At 37.9% G+C, this 16,690-nt stretch overlaps 1 protein-coding gene across 1 annotated transcript; it reads left to right on the top strand.

Annotated features, from left to right (window-relative positions):
- Positions 1–1,405: 1,405 nt before the first annotated feature.
- On the top strand, positions 1,406–9,802 carry LOC141596775 (dynamin-related protein 5A). The gene is made up of 16 exons (XM_074417022.1): positions 1,406–2,049; positions 3,489–3,552; positions 3,684–3,788; positions 3,959–4,060; positions 4,426–4,476; positions 4,578–4,639; positions 5,826–5,916; positions 6,387–6,451; positions 6,593–6,787; positions 6,902–7,021; positions 7,412–7,482; positions 7,597–7,822; positions 8,137–8,187; positions 8,363–8,591; positions 8,828–8,967; positions 9,433–9,802. Exons 1-16 carry the CDS (start codon positions 1,921–1,923, stop codon positions 9,559–9,561), a joined length of 1,830 nt encoding a protein of 609 aa, XP_074273123.1. The 5' UTR covers positions 1,406–1,920; the 3' UTR covers positions 9,562–9,802.
- Positions 9,803–16,690: the final 6,888 nt, after the last annotated feature.

Here is a 16,690-nt window from a genome sequence, read left to right as displayed (position 1 = left end):
AAGATTTCCACGTTTCTATTATGGAATAGCGGATTAATCTCGTTTCCTTAATATTTTGTGTGAATATTACGGGAGATATTTTACCAAAGATCAAAAGATTGGAAATATGGAATAGACATATCCGGAACATTCCAGAACATTCTGACTCGGCATTTTAAACGGTTATTAGAAAATGAAGACGATTTTTGGTCCGGACTCCAAATGTACTCTAATTACTCCCAAAACGACTGTATCGGCGCGTAGATGACAATTAAGAGGTAGACACAACTGTTTGAGCGATCACTTGACGATAAACTTACGAACTGTCACAAATCGTTCCGTGTACCAAACATGCGGCCCAATCATCCGTCTACATAATTCCATAATCTCTTGATAATAATAACTAAGGTGAACAACCACCAAATGAACCTCACAATTACACAAATTATTACGAAGGATTATTTTTTGATGTAGAGCATCCGATTTAGTCCGAATTTGAGCCGAGTAAAGAGGGTGTTTGGTAAACAGTAGATTGTGAAATTTTTAGCATATTGAAACCTTTTAGCATGTTTGACCTAGGTAGCACGGACACTCCTCCTAATCAGCGTTCCCGTGTCGGACACGACACTCGTCGGACACACGTCAAAACGTGTCGGACACTTGTAAAGCCGTGTCTAACTTCCATCTTTTATTTGGGCACGTGTCAGACACGTGTCCATGGTTTTTGGACACACCTCCAAATGGGATCAAGTTGAATTTAAGGTAAATGGCGAGAATTGTTATATGGTTGAATTTGGTGGGGAAATAAGCTGAATTGGAGACAAATTATGTTCTTTAGACTAGTAATGAGATGTCGAACTAGATTGATTATAAGTTGGTTTTTGGTTTTGGAAATGAGAATGACTTATAATTAACGTAAGTTTTACTTTCATTTATTTAAATTTAATATTCAATACTTTTTCAAAAATAAAATGACACATATATAACTATAAAATATATATTTTATTAAATTTAAATGACGTGTCCCGTGTCCTAAATTTCATGCGATGCCGTGTCACGTGTCCGTGTCGTGTCAGTGTCCGTGTCCGTTTTGGTGCAACCTAGTGTTTGACCAGTCAATATGTTGTTTAGAGTGTTTGGTAGATAACATATTGAAATAATAGATTTGAGTGTAATCTACCATTTTACAATTATGCTGTTCCTACTAGTATATTCAATCAGTAGATTAGAGAATATTTAAATTGACATTTTTATCCTTGAGAGAATATGTTATCATATTGCCAATAATTGATCCATGTCTATGTTAGTCATTTTGCATAAAAAATAAACAATCTTTTAATCTGAAACTGCTGATTACCAAACATCAATAACAAATTCTGCTAAGTATACATTTTAGTCAAACCCGTTATTATAATCTGCTAAACATAATCTACTTTTACAATCTACTTTTACCAATATTAATTTGCTGTTTACCAAACAGAGCCAAAATCACTAAAACGGTAATACACTTTCCTTAAACACAGATTATTTTAATATGACCTAACACTGAGAATTTCAAATTTACCCAATGACCTATTGGCCCATGCCATGGTCACATAAAGATCACACAATCCTCCACCAAATGAACAAACATGGAATATAGCCGTTTGCTATATCGGTCCACACATCAAAACTACATTCCAATTTCCCATATAAAACGTCCATTTCTTCTAATTCAATTTCCTCTACAAAAGTCCACATTTCATTTCGAATTTTCGAAAAAACAAAAAAAACGAATTCCTCCCACATTCGGCAACCTCTCTTCTACCTCTAATAAACACTACTACTAGATTCATCGTGTTCATCCCCAATTTCTTCGATTCGATCGATTCAAATAATTAAAAACCCCAGATCTCAAACCCTAACCCTAATTTCTTCCACCGATCTTAATCCACATCGGAAATGGAGAATTTGATATCACTGGTGAACAAGATTCAAAGAGCATGTACAGCTCTTGGCGATCATGGCGACGAGAGCGCTCTTCCCACCCTTTGGGATGCTCTTCCTTCCATTGCTGTCGTTGGTGGTCAGGTTATTCTTTAGATCTCCTTATCTTTTTGTTCTATCATTTTATGCTAATGTACATTACGAGTATATTTTAGCTGGATTATTTGATGTTCAATTGATTTGTGTATGTATGATTATATGTTTTCTAATTTATACGAAGTATTTGATTTGTATTTTATCTCAATTGTTGTTTTAGTTGGGTAATTTGATGTTCAATTGATTTGTGTGTGATCAAATTTTGGATTAGTTTGTTTGATTGTTTTAGTTGATTTTTTGTTAATTTTGGAAAATAATTGTTGCTTGTTTGATTATATGTCGTGTACATTGTATGAAAATTTTGATTTCGGTTTCATATCCATTGTTGTTTTAGGTTGAAATTCGATGTTCAATTGATTTCCGTTTGATCGAAGTTCGGACTAGTTAGTTTGTTTGATTGTTTTAATTGTTGCCTTTTGAATTTTTGTTCATTTTGAGAAATGAGCGGATAATTTTGTTTTGTTCTAGTTTGTTACTTGTTTAATTTTGACGGCGATAATGTATACGTTATGTATATTATAAGAAGAATTTGATTTCGGTTTCATCTTCATGTTTGTTTTTGCTTGGTAATTTGATGGTCGATTTCTATTTGATCAACCTCGGGTTAATTTGTGGTAGTTTTAGTTATCGAAGTTTTATTGATTTTGAGAAATTGTTTGATAAATTCGTTTTTTCTACTAGTTTTTTGCTTGTTTAACTTTCTCGGCCATAATGTATTAAGACTTCATGTTTGTTTTGGCCGTGTTTTAGATGTTGGCGAGTCGTTTAATTATGACTAAATGTTGCAAGGATAACGGTATAGATATATTGATAGAACAAGGGGGACTTTTGTTCTGTGAATGTTAATGAATTGATGATTTATCTGGCGCGAGTTTACGAAAAATGGAAGTAAGTTTTTTGTTGAAGTTGCGATTGACTACTGGAGGGAATAGTTGATGAAGTTTAATGAGTGAATAGATTAGGGTGATCTAAGTACCTATAGAAGAAGAATTGTTCTAGCCTTCTAGGAGTGAGGGCTAGAGCATTTGGAGATGTAGTAATTCCCGAATTGGGTCAAAAATTCAAGAATATATGCTTTTGGAATATGATGGAATGAAACAAAATTAGTCGCCATTGTGTACATTTCTGGCCCCCTTACTCTGCTATAAATAACACCACTGAATAATGTATAGCATTGAATCATTGATTGAAAGGACATTTTTTATGTTGAATTTTTTTTGCTAAATTGTCTTTGACGGTGTGTTGTTTTTATTTAGGATCATTGATGCTCTGTGTCGGTTCTTAGGAGTGTACTAAATGGGGGTAGTTTATGTATGCTCATGCTTCAAATGCACTTATGCATAATGTTTTGGATGCAATTCCTTATGTTTTCTTTTGTTGTCGTGTCTCCTCATCCTAACACGTTAAATCTTTTACATGGTTTGTAGAGTTCTGGGAAATCCTCAGTTTTGGAAAGCATTGTTGGCAAGGACTTTTTGCCTCGTGGATCTGGTTAGAAATTGTTTCTGAATTTTTTTTGTTTCATCAACCACTTGTTTCACTTAAAGTCTTGTATAGATTCATTATTTATTGACTCATTTGTTAAACATGCATACTTAGTTATTGCTTCTATACACATGCAGGTATTGTGACTAGGCGTCCTCTTGTTTTACAACTACACAGGGTTGAGGAAAATAGAGAGTGGGCGGAATTTATGCACCTTCCTAGGAAACGGTTCACTGATTTCGGTATGTTTTTCCCCTTGGATTTAAAATTTTAGTATTTAGTGCTATAGAGCGGTAATTCGTACCTTAAAAATTTTGCTATCAAAATCTTATAGTTTTACTTGTACATTTGAGTTTGCTGTTGAAAGTTGATACCCTTCATTGAGCTTAAACTTTGATTCTCACCTTTCCAGCTGCTGTGAGGAAGGAGATTGCAGATGAGACTGATAGAGAAACAGGGCAAAGTAAAGGAATCTCCAGTGTTCCTATTCACTTGAGCATTTATTCTCCCAACGGTAAGATGGTGTCTTGTTTAGTCTGTATGTCCTTTTGTTCCCCCCACACCCCACCCCCTCGTTACTTGGTATGTTACATGTTTGCAATAATTAGCCTGTCAACAATTTATTTCCTTATCTCTCTTTTTATTTTTATTTTTATTGGTGGGAACTTCTTAGTTGTTGAAACACCGTGTTATGCTCTTAGGTGGCTTGTTTGTAACACATTTTGTGTGCAACAACCAACAAGAGTTGAATAAGTTAGTCCTTATAGCTTCTTACATAGTTACATTGGATTGGCTCTTACATTCATTCAACTAAATTTCGTTACTAGTGGCCCATCCACTAAAGTTAGATTGCACTAATACAATTTTGGGCTTTCGCAGTTGTTAATCTGACGCTTGTTGATCTTCCTGGACTCACGAAAGTAGCTGTTGGTAAATTACTCTTTTTGAAGAATGGATTATTGCTTCTCATATTCTTTTAGTTTGTACTTTATTTATTCAGTTATTGAAACCACTTTTATTTGTTGCTGCAGAGGGTCAGCCTGATAGCATTGTCGGTGAGATTGAAAATATGGTTCGTGCATTCATTGAAAAGGTAATAAGTTTTCCTTTATACTAGTGCTCCGAATGTCAATTAACTGAGTTATATAGAGTTAGCATCATCAGACAATCAGAACCTTTTTTTGGCTCTGAATGTCTAATACATTGATGTAGTATTTTATGTTCAATAAACTGTTCACAATACCTAAAGAAGCTCAGACTATATATAGCCACCAAGTCAAGCACTCCTCAGCTTTACCTTTTTTTGCTCGTGGGGAGTTGTGTAGCTGTCATGAATAATTGTTTAAGAGAAGGCTCGGCATCTTTATCCCATGATAATAAAACTTATGGATCCTTGTAATCGTCTTTATAAAATAGAACATTGTTAATTGCATCCTCCATATTTTTCCCATTTTGGCTACTTCGTAAGTCAATAATATAATAAAAGGACCAATTAGAAGGGAAGGATTAGAAAAGGCTTTATGTGCTTTTATAATTTTATTTATTAAACCTTATTAATGCTCCCACCAATTTCCTGCATCCACCACTTGGAGTCACATGGATTAGAATTGGGTATTATTTTCATTAGGGAGGAATGAAAGGCTCCCGAACATTATTGCAACAGAGTAAATGTCAATGAATGGGTTCGATTCGAAATTGATCAAGCAAGGGGCGGTCACGCCTGTTGGATGGAAGGGTTGCGCTTTGCGGATGGATTCGCTATGGAGAGAGAACTGTCGAGACTGAAGGAGGGAAATGTTTGTAGTTAGATGGAGGAGAGAGTTCAGGCCTTCAGGGAGAGTTAAAGGTTGGCTGAAGGAGATGGTGATGGTGGAGATTTGGTTGGGGAAAATGGAGAAGAAGGGGTAGTCCAAGGGAATTAGAGTTCGGTTAGGGTGTCAAATTAAAAAGTTTTTAAGTTAGTAAATATGGTTCCTGGGCATATTAGAAAAACAGACACTCATTACTGATGGTACTGTGTTGAATCAACCACGTTGCACTACTATTAGCCTCACCAACTTGTATCCTAATGGCATCTTTTCCATTTACAAAATCGTCGCGTAACTTGGTGACCTATTTTGAGCTATAGGCCTTCATCTAGATTCTAGACACACGCTTTCAATGCTGACCTTATTGCTGGTTTTTGGTATTACCATTTACTCATTTGTGTAATCGTGTCATGGGTTTTGAATCTCGGCCTTTTAAATCTATAAAGTAACTTGTATTCAATCCTCTTGCAGCCCAACTGTATCATTTTGGCTATTTCTCCTGCCAATCAAGATCTTGCGACTTCTGATGCCATTAAAATTTCTCGTGAAGTGGACCCAAAAGGTAATTGAAGTCTTTCTGTTTTGTCTCATGTTATGATGTAATGTTAGTTCTTGCTTCTTTCTATATTTTTTTACTTGTCTTCGAATCACTGGGTTGTGTTGAGTTCTCCACATACACATTTGCTCTAGGTGTATTGCTTGAAAGAAATATGTTACGCTTGTTTCTAGTTTTGTTCTTCTGGTCACAGGTAGCTCAATGAGCTGTTACTGAAATAATAAACTTATTACCGACAGATTACTGTCGTCTTTCTTTTGGGAAATTATCATGATCCTTTCAGAGGTGATAGTGTGATACTGTGATACTACTAATCTGTGGTTCATAACTTCATATACTTTAGGCCCTACCTCGCTATTTTGGGGAGCCTTTTAGGCACTGAGCTAATAATGTTCATATATATTTTTGGTGATCTTTGAGGGAATTACTTACTACTAAGTGTTGATCTTGTTTAAATTTTGGTTCATATATCTCAGGGGAGAGGACCTTTGGAGTTTTAACAAAGGTTGATCTTATGGACAAGGGAACTGACGCAGTTGATGTAAGTACTTCTTTAGAAGCGCTGATTGTTTTGCCTTTATTCCTTATTTTGAATTGCACGAAGGCAATATCTACCCATCCCTTCACCATGAAACCGATCATACCCTAGCTTGCTATCACCTGATTTTTCGCCCTTCTCTAGATTTTGGAAGGTCGATCATACAAGCTGCAGTTTCCTTGGGTTGGTGTTGTGAATCGTTCTCAAGCGGATATTAATAAAAGTGTTGATATGATGGCTGCCCGACGCAAAGAGCGGGAGTTCTGGAATACTAGCCCAGAGTACAAGCATATGGCTAATAGAATGGGTTCAGAATTCTTAGCCAAGATGATGTCAAAGGTATTTTTCCTGTTAAGTTAAAATATACAAGTGTAATTTTGAAGCCTCTCTAGGTTTTAAAAATCATTTATTACGTTGGATAGGCCACTTTTTTATGGATATTAAATATTTCAGCATCTAGAAAGCGTCATCAAATCTCGGATTCCTGGCCTTCAATCTCTCATCAGCAAAACCATTATTGATATAGAGACGGAGTTGAGCCGTCTTGGAAGGCCTGTAGCTACAGATGCGGGAGTAAGTATTTTTGTGCTTTCTCTTGTCTTTTCTTGTTTTTATATTCTACTGGTAATAGGAATGTTTAGTCTGTTGGTTTAGATCGTTGGGTAATTTCCTTATTGGGGAAGGACGTGTTTTTTTATGGAGAGTCTTGGGAGTAATAGCTAGCCCTGTATGGACGTCACAGATGCTTTGGGAAGTTGATCTCAGTAGGTTTCTAATATCTGTACATGGTTGTCTTGTCTGTTATTGGACTTGGTGAAACTTGTACAATGTGTTTGTTTGGTTAGGTTATAGATGGTTGTGCACCAAGAATTATGAGTCAACATAACTGTTCCCATACATGTGACAATTGATAGATGATTGTGGTTTTTCTCTTATACTGTTATCTATTGAATATTGATGCAGGGAAAGTTGTATATGATCATGGAAATTTGCCGTGGGTTCGACCAGGTCTTTAAAGAGCATCTCGATGGAGTGTATGTTGATGTTTGATTTAAATCTGTAACATTGCTAAACTGCCGTTTTCCTTTGGCGGAGAGAGCTTTTCTAAATTGCTTCTAATCTTTATGCCAATATTTCTGCCTTTACAGCCGGCCAGGTGGTGACAAAATTTATGGAGTGTTCGATAATCAGCTTCCAGCTGCTCTGAAAAGGTTGCAATTTGACAAACATCTTTCCATGGACAATGTGCGGAAACTCATTACTGAAGCTGATGGATACCAGCCTCATCTTATTGCTCCTGAACAAGGGTATAGGCGCCTGATTGAATCTTGTTTGAGTTCAATTAGAGGTCCTGCTGAGGCTGCAGTGGATGCGGTATGTTCTTTCAGGAAACTTTGTTTTCACTTGCCTGGAGCTAGGTTGTTGACCCTTGTACTCTTTGGACACTCGTACTTTTGTCTTTACATGCATGTCACCCCCTCTTTCCACCACAAGTAAAATTTTTTTTTGCTTTAATCTTTTTTGGTTCTGTGAACTAATTAGCTTCTAGAGCTGTTGTCAAAAGTGATTAGGCTTTTAGATTCCGACATTTTAAATAGTTATTGTTTTTTAGTCTGATTGAAGAAGGGAGTTCTTTTGTTTGCTTGCTGTCCCAGGGTTGCTTTTTGATGTAGTTGTTTGGGTGACAGGTTCATGCAGTATTGAAGGAGATGGTGCACAAGTCTATCAGTGAGACGTCGGTAAGTACATGATTTGACTTGTTTCTGTTGCATGATTCTTGGCATTGGTTTTCTCCGCTAAGGGATGAGCTTTTTCACTTTTATATCATATGTATCTGTTTGATGTGGAACGCATTGACTACTCACTTTTTTGAGTTATCAGTGAGTCACCTATTTTGCTCTTTCTGGTTTGCAGGAACTAAGACAATATCCTACCCTTCGTGTAGAAGTTTCCAATGCCGCAACCGAGTCGTTAGAGAGAATGCGTGATGAAAGCAAGAAAGCAACTTTGCAGCTTGTTGATATGGAGTGTGGTTACCTGACTGTTGAGTTTTTCAGGAAGCTCCCTCAGGATGTTGAGAAGGGAGGAAACCCAACACATTCAATATTTGATCGTTACAATGACTCATATCTCCGTCGAATTGGTAAGCTGGTTATGTACTTCCTTGTTTTCTCTTTAAATTCCTGGTGTAAGACTCTTAAGGCATTGTCCTATGTATGGCTTTTTGTTTCTTTAAATCAAATTGAATACTAACCTAAATATTCTTACTTTGTTGTTTCATTTTGGTGATAATTGTGGTCAGAATTTATCAGGGTTTCTGTTATACCAGTTTCTTATTTTGCTGCTGACCGTCTTTTGATTGATTTTCACATCAAACAGGAACAACTGTGTTATCATACGTGAACTTGGTGTGTGGAACTCTAAGACACTCCATCCCTAAATCTATTGTTTACTGTCAAGTCAGAGAAGCGAAACGAAGCATACTTGATCACTTCTTTACTGAGTTGGGTGGGAAAGAGGTGAGCACTTCGCATCAGTTAAAGTGATCTATCTTTCTGAAATAATTAGTTAGCCTGATTCATAAATACCCTTCGTTTCTCCTCATTTGGTTGATTTGGAAATACTTCCTATTTTATCCTTCAGTTAATATCTTTAGTTGTAAAATACTTTTTCGGGTGTTTTAACTCACTTTTATATATTTACTCGTACTTCACCCAGTTTTTTTTATTGTTTTCCGCAATTCTTTTTAGAATTTTCAGAGTCCCCCCTTTACCTCGCCATTTATGATGGCCCTTGAGCCACCCATGAAATAACGGTGTTGTATTTTGCCATTGTTGAGAATGGAAAGTGTGTGCACTGGAAGGATCAGTAAAGTTGTGTCAGATAATCGTTCTTGTCCGTCACATGGGTCCAAGTGTCCAACGGTATTGTCATTCACTTTTGCCACTCTTGGCTGTATGTTTGATGTGCCGCTTTTACTGCAGGCAAAGTTGCTGGGTAAGTTGTTGGACGAGGATCCAGCAATCATGCAACGACGTATAAACCTAGGTAAGAGATTGGAGTTGTATAGGACTGCCCAATCTGAGATTGACGCGATTACCTGGGCCAAATGAAGAGATAACTAGTGACAAGATTTTTCGTGTGCATCCAAAATATCGAGTTGTAGCATTGTGTAATTCTTTAATTCATGTAATTGCTAAGCCTCATGGTTTCCTCAATTCATTTTTGAGGGCCATTGATGATGTATTCAGAGTTAATGTGTGTACTAGTATCTGTAATGCTTTAGCGGTGGTGAAATGGAACATGAGAACAGATCTTGGCATCCTCTTTGAAATATATATATTTTGTTGTGAAGATGCGCCTTTTTTTAGGAAAAAAAGATGTACGTGTGCCCCTCCTAAATTGCTTGATTTCGGTTAAAACTTTGTCTACTCATCAGGATGTTTCAATCACACGACTTGTAGAACTCTAGTGATAGAAATACGCGTATGAAATAAATGATTGATAAAAGACTATTTTTTTTAACCAAAAGTCGAACTTTCAGGCGACTTTTTTTTTGGGTTGCATTTTCCTTTGGAAAAGTACGCAAAGAAGTCTCAGGACTGTCCCAATTCCGTACCAAGTAGGATAAAATAACGAAGGGTATCCAGAGCTCACAGACCCACCACCATCAACGATCACTTCTCTGAGGCCCCCTTTGTATATACTATATGGGCACAATATAATCTACTCTATGAATTAAGGAGTACAACCTGAACTAACAAGTAGAACATCAAAGCCATTGACGAGCGTTGGGTGCTTGCGAAACTATATTGAAGAGACATTAGAAACCGAGGAAAAAGAGTAGTCATCTTTCTCTTTTCTACCTTTTTGCCATTTCGACAATTTTCTTTGAATATCACACTAGAATACAGGTACATATAATAGCTCAAGAATGTATCCGATGATTTCCTCAATTAAACTACGAATGCCATCAAGAGTCTCAAATCACAATTACAAGCGAAAAACAACAATACCCTGGCCTAATGACAACAAAGTTTGATATAGTACACGACTTGGGAGTACCGTACATGAACAAAGGGAGCCATTGTGATTCACTGTATCAGAAGGACCAAAGTTAAATTTACTCTTATGGTTGTTGCCATGTAGAATATACTTCTTCTAAGTTTTTTTTTTAATTTAGATGTCAGCTAATTTTGTAACACCCTCATATAAAGTGACTTTACCAAGGACTACCCCAAAGATGAAAGATCATTATCATCTCGGTTTCCCAAGGTTAGAATATCAAAGTTACCAATTCCAAACAACCTTTATTAAAGTATAAGGAGTTAGCGATTACATTATCTCAGACCAACTCAAAATAAAAGTACAAGGTCTCAAAACTAATGAAATCTAAGACATCTAAACTCATAACAATGAAGCTAGACTTGACGTGATGACTCCCCCATGATCGTCCCATAGCTAACCTTTGCATTACTGTCACAATCGCTCACCATCTCCGAATGGATCACCGCAGTTTTACAAACAACAACACGGGGTCAATACGATTTCAATCAAGATAAGACAAACAAATATTGTAACCACCGATCATCCTCCATCCCCGGTCTCCGATCTCACACGAAGAATCGATCGCACACCGAAGTGTGTAGCCCTACCTGATTCCCCATCGCAACGGGTAATCCTCGCCGCCATTGGGTGACCGCAGCCCATCCCCACCTAGTCCAGCTCATCAACGAGCGACTAACAGTCCCTGTCCCTTAATATGCACATCCCCTCCCGTGACGGGTTCCACGGAGGGCGAACTAGGAAGTGAAGCCACTCCCGCAAGTGACCTCACCACAAACACACACAGCATCACAGCTGTCACAACACCACAACTGTCACAACATAACCACATCAACACCGTCACCACAACACCCATCCTCCGATGATCAGCAGATAACAACAATTATACACAGTACAATCACAACATCTCAAATTAATTAAACAGAACTGAGTAGGGAAACCCTACCTTTTCGCAATCCGCTTACGCTGAAATCAACCATACAAATGCTTAACAAATTCCACATCGTCACCTACAACAACAATCACATAATTCCAATCACTAACTGCAAAACCCCATTTCCCCCAATTCATGATTAAAGGCAAACCCTAGAATTAAACACCAACAAACATGGGAATAAAGACTTACCGACGAAAGGGTGAATGATTGAATGCGATTGCTAAGATTGTCCATACATACACATAGGAGATATTGGGAGTGATTAGAGCGTCGTAGGTTTGATTAGGTTTGTAAATGGTGTTTTAGAAACTGATTATCGAATTATATAATCTCTAATTACTCCCGAATCAAACCGCTGAAATATTACTCGCTAGACCGGATACTCGGTCGAGTATAGAGTATACTCGGCCGAGTATCCTCTACTCGGTCGAGTATTCATCATACTCGGTCGAGTGTTCCTCGGCAGTAGCCAAACAGACTCACGACACACACTACTCGACCGAGTAGGCCATACTCGGTCGAGTACCAGCCTATAAAATCCGTAGTATTACAGTCTTCCCCCCTTAAAAAGAACTTCGTCCCCGAAGTTCTAACCCAACCTATAAAACATGGACACCTAACACTAACTCCACCAACCACGCTTACTAGATAACATATCCTCTCGATATTGACTCCATAATATTATCGAATAACCACAATACAATGTTGCCAACCTTGTCTCACTTCCGTAACACTCACTAGCAACTCAATACTAAGACAATCCACAAAATAAGATCAAGCATCAAAACGGAATGTTACATTCTACCATCCTTAAAACGAACTTCGTCCTCGAAGTTTACTCACACACATAAACATCCTCACACAATCCGTTACTCTCACTCATAAACATCATACTACTACGAGCACTGCCATTACCTGTAATAAAATCGGCAATCACACAAATCCATCCTTATTCTGCACCAACACTCAAACTTCCAATTACAACTTGTATGACCATCAAACACTCTTGTCGCATCCTACTCCTCTTAAGATAAATGTTACGTCCTCGTAACTCACTAATACTATGTCCTTTGCTATACCTCCCATAATCCTCATTACCACTGTATGACAACGATAACCCACTATAACCTCAACACCTACAACCATTCATATATCCAGGACTCTTTTTCTTTAACAGTTCCCGTGCCTCCAATTATTCTGCACTCCCATAACCTATATCATAAAGTCCTCAGTATAACCACCACTCCATCTCTTCTACATTACCACAACACGACATACTTCTATATACATATACACTCATCTCCACAATCTTATCTCACAATCCTTAAGTGTTACACATACTTACATTAGCTTCTCAAGTTCATCTTCTTTATTACCACTACTCCCTTAACTTGACACGATACTAAGTCCTAAAACTCCGTACTCCCTGTCCCAAGGAAAGGTGCTAAACCACTTGTAGTTTCAAGTTCAATAACACACATGTTCCACAATTTTTTTTTTCACAACTATGTCCATCAATGCCTCATCTAACACAAGATCAAAAGCACTCCAACAACCTCTCACAACGGTGTCCCATTAACAGAATATTACTATGCCATGACATCAACATCACCATACCCAACTCTCTCTCATACCATACTCTATTTTCACTCCTAAGCTGACACTGTTAAGAAACATCGGGAAACAACACAACGGTCTATATACCCCGACCGACACTGACAAGAAATAGCAGTAAACAAACAACGATCGATGACAACACGAAAATACTCGTATCACAAAACGAATTACCGTGCCCAGTGCACAACACCACATCGATAGTGTAATACCCGTCCTTTTAGGGACCCTTTGACCAGCGTTGACTGACCTTGGGAGCGGGAATAGTCTTAGAAGTAAGTGCTGAAGCCATCTTGGGTTGCGTGTTAAGAGTGGTACTCGATAGAGTAGAGGTTACTCGATCGAGTAGTTAGGGTACTCGATCGAGTAGGGGGCTACTCGATCGAGTATATTGGGTACTCGATCGAGTACCCAGTTTTCAGCGAGGGTTTTATATCGCGTTTTGTTAAATCCGCAAATCACTTCCGCCACTTTCCTTCTACCATTCAGTCGCCTCTTTCCCTTCCCATCACCTCAAAACCTCCATGGAAACCTTTGTGAAGATCTTTGTGCCTTAGAAGAGCGTCTCTTGAGTCGGGTAGCGGTCTTTTGCTGAGTTTCTCCCTATAGGTATGTCATAATCATCATCCGTGTTCTTGTTCCTCATAGTTAGGGTTTGCTTGTTAGTAATCTAGAATTGTATTCTGGTTATAGGCGTTGCTTGATCGCTGGACATGTTATATGTCGGCATGGATTGGTTGCGATGGCTTAAAGGTAGGTTCGCCTACTCAATTTCTGTAGATGGTCTAGCGTGTCAGTTGGTTGTTGTGTTGTGTTGGTTTGTTTGATATAGTAATTGTACTGTGTTTGTGGTTGTGATCGTTGTTGATGGTTCGCGAGGCGTGGCCTCGGCTGAGTGGGGTCACTTGCGGGAGTGGCTTCACGCCCTAGTTTCGCCTTCTGTGGAACCCGCCACAGAAGGGATGTGCATATTAATAGACAGGGTTATCGCTCGGTATGATGAGCGGGGATTTGATGGGTACGGCTGCGGTCCCCCACTGGCAGGACTGGTCCAGTGGACAGTCAGTGACAGAGGATGTTGGTTTGTTGTGATTGTATGTAAGACTGTTAGCATCGTATTGTGTTGATAGTTGTAGTCGTTATTCTTTGCGTCGTATCTCGATCTTGACCTTGTGTGGTTGTTTGTTTGTTATGTGTCCGCCGTGATCCCCTATGGTGAGCAAATCGGTCTTAGCAGGTGTTGATGTTGTTGATAGTGGAGTCCAAGGCAGGATGAGTCCTCACGAGATATGACGGTCTTAGTGAATAGTCGTTGACTTGTACCTTTATATTGTATTTTGGTTTAAATCGCTTGTAATAAATATTAATAGTTCTTTTATCGACATTTGAATATTGCTATCCTCGGGCAACCGAGATGGTAACGCCCTTATATCCTAAGGAAGGCCTAGTTAAGGCTCCTCTGAATATGGGGGTGTTACAAAGTGGTATCAGAGAGACGATTTTGGAACCTGTAACAAATGAACATAATGAACGTAGGGAGTCTAATAAAATGAACCTGGTGTATGTGTAATTGGAGCCCCAGCTGATGCTAGATTTTGGGTGAGTAGGCGCCCTCATTTCAAAATCTTGGCCCCATGATACTTAAGCCAGTCACGTGGTATGGGAATGTGGAGTCCGTGTATATGTGTGTAATGTGCATGTTAAGTGAGGAGCTACCTCGGTTAAATCTTTGTTAGAATTAATAGGGGTGTGATATTGATAATTGGGCCGTGTATGGTAATTGTTGATGAGGTTATTGAAGTTCTTTGAATGATTAGTGAGCTTATACGATGGTTATGAGATATGTGACGAAAATTTACGAAATAGTTATGCGTGAGGATGTGTAGCTGAATGTTGTGATATGAAGAGTGAACATGTGGGTGTTTGCTATAAGTTAATGATGACGGTAGTCATATACGAGTTTATAAATCCTACCGTAAGTGCTATGATGATAGTTATAGTATAGTTGAGATATAATTCGAGGCATAGCATATAGTAATGCGTTTATGCCTTACTTGTTGGTTGAAATTTTTCATTGCGTAATATTTAATTCGTGCGAGAATGTATTGTTATGATAGAATGTAAAACATGATTGAATAATTTGTTTGAAAAATATGTATTTATGTGGTACGTGAAAGAAAGAAATAATGTTAATTATACGCTTTAAATTGAAGTAAACACGAGTTTATTAGTAACATGTAAAGCAAGTTTAAGTGTATTATGATGGCGGGATTATGTTTAGAAATGATTCGAGATGGGAAATTTGTATGGCGTAATGTAATGTATGCTTTAATAGTTGAGGCGGTGCGTAGTGATGATAATACATGAGCAAGTACGATAATTAGTGCCGAATTCCGAACTTAGTTTGGACTCGACACGTGGTGTTGTTTTGCAGGTATTTTCGGCTTACTTCGTACTTCCCGACCGAGTACTTAATCGTACTTGACCGAGTGCGAGTGCTTACTTGACCGAGTAGACCTTACTCGATCTAGTTAGGAGGCTATGGCGACGGGATGTGGGGAAATTTCCTACAGATACTCGACGAAATAGCTCATACTCGATCAAGTAGGGTGGTACTCGATCGAGTATCCAAGGCACTCGATCGAGTAGGGTGGTACTCGATCGAGTACCCCAGGTACTCGATCGAGTAGGTTACTGTACAGTGATTCCTACAGGTTTTCATAAAACCCCTATTCTTCCTATTTCTTTCCTATTCTCCTCATCCTTCCTCTATAATTCGAATTAGCTAAACCTAATTCCTCTCAAAATCTCTCTTTCTCTTGGGTTAGTGGTGATTCTTGGGGTTGATTTCTTTGCTTAATTTCGTTTCTTTACTTTGTTAATCAATCAAGGTATGCTTTCCTTCCTAATTTATGCGATTTATTGCTTTGAATGTGTAAGAATGGTGAAATAAACTGAAATTTTCGGTTCACATGGGTAGGTTATTGTTTTTTATGGTTGAAATATGATTCACATGCCTTCTTTTCATGCTTATTGGTGACTAATTGCTGTAAATTAGATTGGAAATTACTAAATTTGAAATCGAAATTTTTAGGGTTTCCAAAATTGAAATTGATTTTTGGTTGTTTTACAATGGTTAGACGGTAGAATTGAGCCTTAAGTATTGTTTATATCATGTTGGAGGATAGATTTTAATGATTTTACCCTTAAAAAGTTGCCTTAAAACTCCGTCTTAAAAGTGCCTCAAATGGAAATTCGTGATTTATAATTGAAAATTGATGTTGTAGTTGACATTATAAGTATGAGTTGAACTCCAATATGACAATAGAAACAATAATTGATGAAAATATGCCAAAAATTATCACAGCTGTAAAGACCGTCTGGAAATTCTAATTGAGTTGTTGTACATAATAGTGAAGGGTGATAATGATATGTTATAAATCATTCTTTCTCATAAATTAGTAAAGATGCCGCACATGTGATTAGAAGTGTGTTTGGAATAACCTTAGAAACATGCTAGGATATTCAAATTGGTTGAGCATATGTAATCACCATGATGATTCCTTTCACAACTATGGCGTATGAGTAGTAATAATTTGAGCTTGTATGTCAAAGTCTTAGAAACT

Source organism: Silene latifolia, chromosome 8, assembly GCF_048544455.1.
Source record: "Silene latifolia isolate original U9 population chromosome 8, ASM4854445v1, whole genome shotgun sequence".
Lineage (NCBI taxonomy): Eukaryota > Viridiplantae > Streptophyta > Magnoliopsida > Caryophyllales > Caryophyllaceae > Silene > Silene latifolia.
This window is presented reverse-complemented; position numbering and strand designations above follow the sequence as displayed.